Source organism: Stegostoma tigrinum, chromosome 40 (genome assembly GCF_030684315.1).
Source record: "Stegostoma tigrinum isolate sSteTig4 chromosome 40, sSteTig4.hap1, whole genome shotgun sequence".
Classification (NCBI taxonomy): Eukaryota; Metazoa; Chordata; class Chondrichthyes; order Orectolobiformes; family Stegostomatidae; genus Stegostoma; species Stegostoma tigrinum.
The window spans coordinates 8,013,807-8,025,957 of NC_081393.1; the positions used below are offsets into that span (position 1 = coordinate 8,013,807).

Here is a 12,151-nt window from a genome sequence, read left to right on the forward strand (position 1 = left end):
TGGTGTCATTGTAACACTGGAGGCGGCCCAGGATGGACATGTCATGCAGGGAGTTGGAATGGGAGTTAAAATGGTCCACAACCAGAAGGTGTTGACGTTTGTCACGCACAGAGCACAGATGCGTGACAAAACGCCACATATCAGTGGGCCTTATTGGACAACATGACATAAGTTGGGGAATCCTGAATGAGCTAAGTGACTGAGCTTGTGAACCCTGGTAGAGGGTGGAGAAAAAGAAAATGTTTTCCATCTTAGACATCTTGTTCATTAGACATCATCGGCACATTCACAAAAATTCAGCTCTATTGGGCTTACCCAACCTGACTGTAAGAGGACTGTCGCAGGAAACATCATATTGAAGATCATAAAATGTGAGGCTGGATGAACACAGCAGGCCAAGCAGCATCTCAGGAGCACAAAAGCTGACGTTTCGGGCCTAGACCCTTCATCAGAGAGGGGGATGGGGGGAGGGAACTGGAACAAATAGGGAGAGAGGGGGAGGCGGACCGAAGATGGAGAGTAAAGAAGACAGGTGGAGAGGGTGTAGGTGGGGAGGTAGGGAGGGGATAGGTCAGTCCAGGGAAGACGGACAGGTCAAGGAGGTGGGATGAGGTTAGTAGGTAGCTGGGGGTGCGGCTTGGGGTGGGAGGAAGGGATGGGTGAGAGGAAGAACCGGTTAGGGAGGCAGAGACAGGTTGGACTGGTTTTGGGATGCAGTGGGTGGGGGGGAAGAGCTGGGCTGGTTGTGTGGTGCAGTGGGGGGAGGGGATGAACTGGGCTGGTTGAGGGATGCAGTGGGGGAAGGGGAGATTTTGAAACTGGTGAAGTCCACATTGATACCATATGGCTGCAGGGTTCCCAGGCGGAATATGAGTTGCTGTTCCTGCAACCTTCGGGTGGCATCATGGTGGCAGTGCAGGAGGCCCATGATGGACATGTCATCAAGAGAATGGGAGGGGGAGTGGAAATGGTTTGCGACTGGGAGGTGCAGTTGTTTGTTGCGAACTGAGCGGAGGTGTTCTGCAAAGCGGTCCCCAAGCCTCCGCTTGGTTTCCCCAATGTAGAGAAAGCCGCACCGGGTACAGTGGATGCAGTATACCACATTGGCAGATGTGCAGGTGAACCTCTGCTTAATGTGGAATGTCATCTTGGGGCCTGGGATGGGGGTGAGGGAGGAGGTGTGGGGACAAGTGTAGCATTTCCTGCGGTTGCAGGGGAAGGTGCCAGGTGTGGTGGGGTTGGAGGGCAGTGTGGAGCGAACAAGGGAGTCACGGAGAGAGTGGTCTCTCCGGAAAGCAGACAGGGGTGGGGATGGAAAAATGTCTTGGGTGGTGGGGTCGGATTGTAAATGGCGGAAGTGTCGGAGGATAATGCGTTGTATCCGGAGGTTGGTAGGGTGGTGTGTGAGAACGAGGGGGATCCTCTTGGGGCGGTTGTGGCGGGGGCGGGGTGTGAGGGATGTGTCGCGGGAAATGCGGGAGACGCGGTCAAGGGCGTTCTCAATCACCGTGGGGGGGAAGTTGCGGTCCTTAAAGAACTTGGACATCTGGGATGTGCGGGAGTGGAATGTCTTATCGTGGGAGCAGATGCGGCGGAGGCGGAGGAATTGGGAATAGGGGATGGAATTTTTGCAGGAGGGTGGGTGGGAGGAGGTGTATTCTAGGTAGCTGTGGGAGTCGGTGGGCTTGTAATGGACATCAGTTACAAGCTGGTTGCCTGAGATGGAGACTGAGAGGTCCAGGAAGGTGAGGGATGTGCTGGAGATGGCCCAGGTGAACTGAAGGTTGGGGTGGAAGGTGTTGGTGAAGTGGATGAACTGTTCGAGCTCCTCTGGGGAGCAAGAGGCGGCGCCGATACAGTCATCAATGTACCGGAGGAAGAGGTGGGGTTTGGGGCCTGTGTAGGTGCGGAAGATGGACTGTTCCACGTAACCTACAAAGAGGCAGGCATAGCTGGGGCCCATGCGGGTGCCCATGGCCACCCCCTTAGTCTGTAGGAAGTGGGAGGAGTCAAAAGAGAAGTTGTTGAGTGTGAGGACGAGTTCCGCTAGGCGGATGAGAGTGTCGGTGGAGGGGGCCTGGTCGGGCCTGCGGGACAGGAAGAAGCGGAGGGCCTTGAGGCCATCTCCATGCGGAATGCAGGTGTACAGGGACTGGACATTGCCAAAGGACATATTGAAGATCAAGTGTTTTTTATTGATCAATACCCCTGGTGCTCACTTTTTTCATCAAGACTTTAGTGCTTAATTGACATTTGGACTGTTTTTTAAAACAGTAACATTAGACTGAAAGTCCTACAGGAATTTGGGCAGTTCTTTCCACAGGCAATTTGCAGGATGCAATAGGAAACAGTGGGAGCTAACTTCAAATAAAGTCATGGTAGATTTCAGCATGAGAAGCTTTTGGAAATCAATATTCATAAACCAGTGGCTCACTCTTGCACCTAATCCAGAGGACAGTGGAACAATCCAGTCACAGGATAGCCCTGCTGACTTCATGTTCTGGAGTTCAGGATGAAAAAGTCAAAGCTACAAGGAAGGTATGTTTCACTGACATGTCAGCAACAACTTGGTTGCAATACCACCTCTAACATGGCTAAACATACAATACTGCTACACGCAACAAAGTTTGACATAGAGTGACAAAAGAAAAAATTAACGTAGATGAGCATAAGCTTGGTACAAGATTTAGCAAGCTTCTTGAAGGACAAGAGTGAGGTTGAAGTGCAGCAGGGGAAATGCAGTGAAGCTCTGGAGGTGAATTCCACAGTTTGGATCCTGGGCAGCTAAAAGCCCAGTCATCAATGACGGCGCAATGAAAAATCAGTGCTATCAAAGGGGCCAGAACTGGGAGGAACTCAGATGGCTCGGCCAAATTCAAAGTGCGCATCTCTTACCTCTGCATCGTTTTCTCCATGTGCTTCCCCAGAGTAACTGGGGCACACCTTCCAAGCATTGGCAAACTACCTGAACAGACACTGTAGTGGAGAAGGCAAAGAATCTATACTGCTTTGTGATTCTGCAGACCAGTTACCCTATTGCTCTTGCTTCATTCTTCAACTCAGGGTGCTGAAATAGCCAATCCACATGCACAGAAATTAAGCAGAGAGAGAGAGAGAGACACACAGACACAGAAAGAGACCCTGATAACAAGACTCATTCCAGTACATTATTAATGCCAAAGGAAGCAACAAATCAGAGCTGGCATTTTTTATTAAATTCAACTTACTGAGAAGCCTAATTTTATTCAATCTTTGTTATTAGAAGTAGCTTTGCATAAACAGGCTACTTATTCAGGCTGCCACAGCAGGGAAAACAGAAAATTCTATTAAAAATAAATATTTCCTGTGGGTTTAGAAAAAAAAACACACACTAAACTATCCAACATTTAAATATACATTTATAAAATTAAGTCACTTATTTTGATATGCTTGTTTCAGCCACATGCAAGAGCATTAAAATTCCCTCTGTGGGGCAGAAGCTTGTGAAACTCCATTGAATGCCAAGCTTAACTTGTCACTACATTTCCTTCTTCCTTGTGACCTGAAATATCACAGCACCTGGCAAAAGAATTTTAAAAGTCTGCACTAAGAGTTGCCAAGAATCGAATTTGCTTACAAGGTCCACAGAGATCACTTCAGATCCCACCCATGTTTCTGATACTCTGTGCCCATCTCTTTTATAATCTGCACAGCCACGTGTTTCCTGAGATTGAGTGCTTTCTCCTCTCGAGCAAATGCCATGAGAATGCTGTTCAACATACAAGTTCTCCCAGCTTTCAGACAGGCACCGAGGGGGCACAATTAGAACTCTGCACCCTACAGTCAGAGAAATCGCGCCCGGCCATGGTGCACGTCCATAGCAAGTCTCAAGCAAGGCACTGCTCGAGACCCTGGCCGCTCGCAGGAAAGTGCTGAGAAGTTTGAAATGTGGAAAAAAATAGTAAAGGAGATTAAACAATGTAATGCCAATTAAAAAACGAGCAGAGATATTCAGTCCATGTCTAAAAAGAAATCAGTGGGACCAGAACAACTGGGGCTGGATTTGAGGTCAGCTACCCAGAAGCACAGTGACGTCCCAGAGTGCCAATTCCGTTAGGGGCTGAAGTGAAAAGAGTCTCTCACAGCTCACACCTGCTCCATTCTCAGCAAATCACCACTTTAGTCACTTCCAGAGTCCTCGTAGCCTGCCTGGAGTTCTTCCTGGTCATCTTCTTGCTCAGGGTAGTTGAGAATCCGGCGGTTTGCTTGGATCAAATATTGCTGTTGTCTGAAGTAAACCTTCAAGGCCCCTTTGATGGCAATGAAGGCAATCCCGCCCTAAACAAGGAGGGTTGGGAGAGAGAGGGAGAGGGAGAGACATACACACAGAAAGTGACTCTTAATGCACAGCAAGATAACTGCAAAGTGCCATGGATCCGTAACGCTGCATCTAGTCATTTTCAGCCCAACTCTTCTTGCTTTACAATGCCATTCATGTATACACCAGCAACTCAAATTTCACAAGACAGGAGACAGCCTTTGTATTCTCTAAATGATCTGTCCACATCCCATTATACTGGCTTTCCCCACTGTTTTACCCTTTTTGTTGAACAACTTTCCATAGCACTGTAATATCTGGATTCAGCATGCTGTTGCTTTCACTGACTCATCATTTCAAGTCCTGACAATTTTCAGCCAACCTCCTCCTCCACTGTTCTATTGATAGCCTCCCAATTACCAAGCTGCTCCTCAGTGAAAGCAGTTTACCAGCCCCTTCGCAAAGTTCATCAAAACCACTTGAGAATTCGCTTCTCCCCAATTCAAAATTCTTTGGTTGAAACCATCCGTCATCGATAAGACAGCTTAAGCCCATGCAACATTGGTTTATTTCTTAACAAATATAACAAAACCATTGGCACAAGGATACAGAGCCTTGTTGAGAGCTGTTGGTCGGCCTAACAGAATTCACTTTGGATTATTCTCAAATTAACCTCGGTTGAATTTACAGTGGTTCAGACTGGACACTTCCTCTATCAGTGTAAGACTTTCAAAAATCTTGATTTTCCTGACTTGCTTTCCCCCAAGCATTTGCTCTGAACGCACCATATGCCCCTTGATCAGAAACCTCTGATCTTGCCCCAAGACAGGAGATGATTGCAATGGGATCACACTGTAAAAGCATTGAAATCTAACTGCAATTATCCAAAGACTTTGCTGACAATATATCCAATGACTTACACAGTTGTCCAAGAGGATTGCAACCAATGCAGAGTAGTTGGAGGGCATAGTTTTTAACTGAGAGGAGAAGGATTTAAAAAGGGGCAACCTTTACCCAAAAAGGCTGGTTCATATACGGAATGAACTGCCAGAGGAAATGGTAGAGGCAGGTACAGTCACAAAACTTAAAAGACATTTGGACAGGTACATGAATAAGGAAGGTTTAGAAGGATATGGACCAAATGCAGGTAAATGGGACTGGTTTAGTTTGAGAAACTGGGTCAGCATGAACGAGTCGAACCGAAGGGTCTGTTTCTATGGCTGGCTTATAAGATCTGAACAGTATCAAACTATATTCTCTCGACTTGAGGTGATATCATTGAAATATCTGAAGATTGTAAAGAGCTTGACAGGACAGGTTGTGCAAGCTTGTATTGGCTCTTTTGGTGAACTTTCCACAGTGACAGGTATTGAATTATTTTGTTAGTGAACAGAGAAGCCAAAAGGTGAATGAACAGCTCGTCTAATTTTGACGGTGTCCGATGTGGAAAGAATGGGAAGTGAGGGAACCAGGTATACCCCTTCCAACAACATCACAAGATCAATGGAATGGAATATCGAGTCTGAAGGACAGGACAAGCCACAACATGCTTAACATTCAGCATCAGCTTAGACAACGTACTCAAGCTGGGCTCGAATGATGCACATCTATAATAAAGACATACCAAGATGAGTTCTGTTTGCATTGAGGAAATGCAAAGCCTTAAAGTCAGCCTCATTCAAGATGACGAGCCAAAGCAGTGCATGATCCTGAACAAACAAAGACCAATGCTGCAAGTGAAATTGAGTCCCAGCACAAGTCTAGTGCATTCGGGACAGCAAGAGGGGGACATTCAAGCACGTGGATATAGGTACTCACCAAGATAGTTCGCTGGAGATTGGAGTGCACACCACTGAACAGGAGCTTGCCGACCATGCTGGAGATTGTGGGGAACACAAGGGCACCACACAAGATGCGGGAGACGGACATGTGGTCACTCTGATAGCTCGTCTCAGCTGGTACACGAGGAATGGGGCATCCTAAACCTGCACAATGTTGAAACATCAACACAACCTGAATAAAATAAACAAAATGAAGGTGCTGCATGCACACCCAGTCAAACTGCTAGCACAGGGATGACTTCATTGTTCATTTCCCGATACAGCCTGAAACAACTAAAAATAATACCAATCGGGTCCTGGCAGCATCTGTGGAGAGAAAACTATATTAACGTTTCAAGTTCAGTGATGCTTATTCCAGATGTTTTCTCCTTACAGGTGCTGTCAGAGCTGCTGAGTTCCTCCAGCAATTTCTGTTTTTGTTTCAAATCTCTAGCATCTACAGTTCTTCGTTTTATCTATTAGGTCCTCTCCAGCCGTTACCAATTCATCATTTTCAGTTGTAGCGCTCAAACAAGAGAGAAGATGGATACAAAAGCTGGATACATAATGTGGTTAGAAAACCTCAAATGCCATGTAGAAACGGGAGAGATGGTGACAGAAATACAATGAGAACAAGAGACTGCAAGATTGAAGAGTGGATGAGACTAATGGAAATACTGGGAGAGTAAAAAAAAAGACAATGACACAAGATAGACATAGTTGTCTGAAACATGCCAAGGCTCTTTACAGGAACAGTGTGTTTGCCAATTTGTACAAGGCCACTTAAGGAGATCATAAAGCATCTGGAATAAAGAGGTCAATTTTAAGAACGTTCCCAAAAGAGGAAGGAAAGGTTAGCAAGGCATAAAGATAATGTCAGAGCTGAGAACCAAGTCAGCAGTCGGCACTACCATCAATCGATTAAAATTAGGGATCAGGTGGCCAGGATTAGATCACTGCAGGCATCTTGGAGGGTTGCAGAGTTGGAGGAGGTACACGGATTGGGAGTTGGAAGGCTACGCAGAGATATGAAAATGAACAAAAGAATTTAGTTTTGGTATGATGTCACATCTGACATGCATCAGCCAAAACAGATTTTATTAATGCAAAAACATCTGGTTACCAATAAGCATTTTCCATCCATGAGAAACGAGCAAATGATACAACCATCTCAAATCTCTTGGATTCCTGTCTATGGTGACAATTCACAGTGAACAGTGATTCATAGGACGAGCCTGCAGTCTCACCTGGGAAAATGTTACTGAGAACTTGCAGCTTGCTGGAGTATTTTCGCCACATGCGAAGCACAAAGTCCTCCCACCGGATCATCTTGGCCAGAATAAGCATCACAGGAATGGTGGGCAGGCCCATCAGCAGGAACAGTGGGTCTGCCCGCTCCATTAGGTCCAAACCTTTCTTGTGTCCGACAACCTGCAGAAAGGTCAACACAGATCACGTTACCGAACAATGTTCTCCAAAACCCAATTTGTTTGTATCAGATTACATAGGATATTTGGCAAAGAAACCAGAAAGTCGGCCCAGGCACTTCACTCAAGCCTCCACCCAACTTTCCTCATTGAGATTCACCATCTATTCCCTTCTCCCTTAAATGTTCACTTAACATCCCCTGCAAGAAATCTAAACCATTTACTTCAAATATTTTGTGTTGCAAAGAGTTCCACATTCTGTGAAAAGACAACGTCTCTTCTGAATTCTTTGTTGGCTTTCTTGGTGTCAAATTTTACTTAATGCTCTCTAGTAATGCCCTTGTCAGCGTTCTCTCCATTGATGACCACAAATATCAGAATGGGTGAATGAGGCTGTTTGACTATCTTCCTTCATCCTTCCCTCAAACCCTTCAATGCTCCGTGCACCATCTCTCTTAAATCAGTGCAAAGGTTTCAACTCAACTGCTTTTGACCCCACAGTGTTGAGCAAAAAATGTCCCCTATATCAGCTGTTTATTTCTGTTCTTCATCTGCCACAGCTTAACTTCTGATATTAAGAGGAAATATCTCAAAAACAATTACCTACTTTTACATTTATTTCCTAACAATAGAAAACTTTGCTAAATAGATAAAAAATCTTCTTTTTCTTATGTGTGAGAGTTCAGCTCAGTTTTAAGAGCTACATTATTTGAAGGGCAGACAAATCCTGAGGTGGGGGTGATGCACATAAGGACCTAGTGATAAGGTTGCAAGGCACTTCAATACTGCGGTAGAAAAAGCAATTGTGATCCTTGATTTTCTAAATAGAAGCAGACAGTCTATGGTCAACTAAGCGATGGTGAATCTTTCAAAAAACGCTTAGTCTCAACTGTAAAATGTACTGTACAGTTCTAGACACCACAATTTGTAGGAAGGATGTGAAGGTATCAGAAAAGATATAGGAAAGATTTCCAAAATGGCCTGAGGATCATGGACTTTAGTTAAATGGATCGATTAACAAGAACTGCCTCAGCTTTACCGTGGAAAGGTTTGACAGCAAACTTAATGGACAACCTTGAAACTAAAAGGGGCATGAGCTGAGAAACTATTAAGAAACCAGCACAAGCAAAATGTTCGAGAACCGTTGGACACCAATGGGTACAAAATTGAAAAGAAGAAATGGTAACATGACAACAACAGTTAAATTCGGATACAAAATATTGGTTTGTTGTCTCCCCGTTCTCCTGCAGTTCCCCACAAAGACAGCCTTGCTGATCTTTAAAAAGAACCCTATTCTCTCCCTTATCCTCTTGTCCTTCAATGTATTTGTAGAATCTCTTTGGAGCCTCCTTAACCCTATTTGCCAGTTGTTGCAAAGTCTATCAAACTGGAGTCAAAGGATCCGATTCTTAATCCAGGGAACTGCCCCAAATAAAAAGAGGATGATTATTTGGAAAAAAATAAAAAATGAAGGACTATGGAGAAAATGCAGGGCTGAGGGACTAGTTACACTGTTCTGTCCAGCCTGGAGACAATAGGCTGCATGTTCTCTGTTTCTGCTGTAAGCAAGCTCAATTTATTTGCAATACCTTAGTGCATGCAAGTATTCTTATATTTGTTAAAATAAACCAATCTGAACCATTTGTGATAACTGACAATAGCAGGTAGGTATCTATTGAATAAATACAACAACATAAACATTCCTCAACTATGTTTACAAACTTTTAATACCCCAAATTTATTTCATTTCTCTTTTCATTTCACTCTTTAATGGCCTTAGAGCTTCCTTTTACTTGTGCTTCCTCAAGCCCTACTCATAGCTGCTCTCATCAGCATAACCATTTACCTTCACTCCACCACTGGCAGCTATCCCATCAACAATCCACAATCTCGGTTACGTGCTCCCTCTAATTTCCCATGCCCCTGAGCAGACCTAAGCAGTCGATGCATGGCAGCAGCTTTTGGAACTGGAAGTCAATATGTCCACATGCCAAGGCATGTGCGCTGACCGTGTGAGCAGAGGCCTAGTCATGCAGCTTTGATGGAACATTGCTCATAACTAGGAATTCCTTTTCTAGGCTCTTCTGCCTCCCTTCCTCCCTCTAACTTTCAACAGCAACCATAGCAGTGCTTTTGGCTTTCCTTCCCAATAACGTCTTTTGCTCAATGATCATAACGTACATGAACAACGTTAAATAAATAGCCTTTATGGAAACAGGATAGCAGCACAAAAATAAACAAGTCTTGTTTCAACAGTGCAAAACTTTAGGAAGACCACATTTAGAATGCTGCACTAAGCTTTGGTCTTTATATTTAAAAAAGGAGCACACCAAAAAAGAACTCATTCACAAGGTCAATCTCTAATTTCAGATGGCTGTCCTATGATGTGAGGTTCAATAAATTGAGCTTATTTTTTCGGTTGCTGACAGTAATGAGAGATGATCTAACTGAAACAGACAATTCTCAAGGGGCTTGATGGGATAGACATGGAGATTGTCCTAGTATTCTAGATTTTGTGATCAGCCTCTGCACAAGGGTCCAATCACAGGTCTGAGATGAGGAGAAATTACTTCACTGAATGAGTTCTGAACTTTTGTAGCTCCTCATTGCAAAGGGTGTGGAAGCTCCATTGTTAAAAACATTTAGGGTGCATGAATATATTTTTGATTTATCAGGGAATCAAAGGGTTTGGGGAGTGAGTGGGAAAGCTGAAGAGGCTTCTTGAAGGCCATATGATTGCCGTATACATACTTATTGTGTTCTTGCAGAGAGTAAAGGGACATTCGCCTAATGAAGCCAACAGCCAAAGCCAGTGGAGGCTGATGCCCTGCACACCTCTCAAGTATTTTGTTCTGTTTAATCCAGTGTAATAATGTGATAATCCATAACTCATTTTTCTCAACCTTGCAGGGAATGGCAGTGTTGGTGAAGGGAATTTTCCTACTTAGTCACCTAGTGTGAACACTTACTGCTCCAGGCCACAAACAGCACAGGCGTGGCCCAGCTCACTTCATACTGTCCCTTCTTCTCATGACTAACTATCCTGTCAGTTACAGGAAGCAAACTGACAATTTACTGCCATTTTCTTTGCTGCAAGGCCTTCCTAATGGGTTGACATTGTCCAAGTTTTGCTGCACTCACAAATAGTAGTAGAATTTTCTCCCATTAGTCAGGATTAGGGTCAAACAAAGGTCCCTGCGGACCTGACTGACTTCATTAACAAGTTCTCTGCATTTTGACATGTACATCCAAAAACATGATTACTCTTCACGTTTCTAGAGGTGAACACGAATGTATCTTGCAAGAACTTAAGCAACTCGAACATTAATCCAGCTGCATTTTGCTCTGAGGAAGTCAATGTCATGGGTGAAATGGAAGTAACTGTTTGGCTGCTTCAGGAGTGCAACCAACCTATGTAGGCAGGATGGTGATACGCAACTTTTTTGTTTGCAACTATGCCATGAGACAAAAATCAGAGCACGCCTGTGAAGCTTTCACATAGTTTTCAAAATGCAAGTAGAGCATTAAATTGATATGCAATTACAAGACATGCAAGCTACGAATGATACTTACCTCAAAGTGACAGAACTACCCAATAGTAATGATCACCGAGTGCGTTTTTACCCCACAGCTTAGGGTCACAGACATAACTTATAGTCCCCATTGCAACACAGACGTCCTTGTTCACACAAGGGGTGCCTTGACCAAGTCAGATCTGACCTAATTATTGATAGGAAGTGGCCAGTAAGCTAACAATTTGGTGGCTCCAGGAACATTGCGCTTGATATGGGAATGCTAACCTGCATTACTGTCACTGCTCCATACGTCACTGCAGACCAATACACGGTCCCCACCACAATGCTGGCTGCTGCAAAAGGGCTGGCTTTTGACAGAATGCGGTCAACTTGATGCAAGGAGTAAACAACTGGACCTGAAGAACAAAATTACAAAGAACACCATGAAGAAGAGTTATGTACAAAGGCAACGCCTGTAAAACTACAGCATAGTCTGGGTTCTTTTCCTATATTGCGTTGAAAGCAAAGCTGATTGTGTAGAATCTTGTTTTGACAACTTTCTATCGAGACTTAAATATCTTCTGGCACTCGGACAGTAATGGGTAACTTTCATTTTAGGTCTTCTTCTATTCACCTCCAGTTTATTACATATGACTGCAGTCAGTGTTTGTTTTCTAGTATTTTCTGGTATCTGTCCAGTCTCATTCTGCGAGCCTACAGGTACCTTTCTCCTTTGCACTTCACACTGTTAAAGCAGGATTCAAAGCTACAGAGTCCCTAACTCAGACTCATTCATTCCCACACTTCAAACAGTTCTGAAACGACTTCTTCAGCTCCCATTCTAATGTTAAGACTCAGCTTTTTAATTAAGTTCACCCCTATTAACATCTCCTTCTTGGGCTCGCTGGTCATGGTCTTTGGACAATTCTTTCGACTGAACAGCTGAAATCAAGATTGATCACGAAAACAGTGAGACAGTTCCTCCATTTCACATTGTTCCCTGTCATGATCAACAAATTCAGCAGTGCACCGGTATATCAATCAACCATTCATGAACACAAGTTACAGGTCTTGAATTATTATAGTACATTC

At 44.2% G+C, this 12,151-nt stretch overlaps 1 protein-coding gene across 1 annotated transcript in view; it reads right to left on the reverse strand.

The window, feature by feature from the left end:
• Positions 1–2,024: 2,024 nt before the first annotated feature.
• Positions 2,025–12,151, reverse strand: part of LOC125447925 (E3 ubiquitin-protein ligase MARCHF5-like) — a 28,470-nt gene continuing 18,343 nt past the window's right edge. The window contains exons 3-6 of the mRNA XM_048522723.2: positions 11,345–11,475; positions 7,365–7,548; positions 6,116–6,282; positions 2,025–4,317 (exon numbers count right to left, since the gene is read on the reverse strand). Of these exons, the coding sequence (XP_048378680.1) occupies positions 4,159–4,317; positions 6,116–6,282; positions 7,365–7,548; positions 11,345–11,475 (641 nt within the window). The 3' untranslated portion in view covers positions 2,025–4,158. The remainder of the gene's footprint in view (positions 4,318–6,115; positions 6,283–7,364; positions 7,549–11,344; positions 11,476–12,151) is intronic.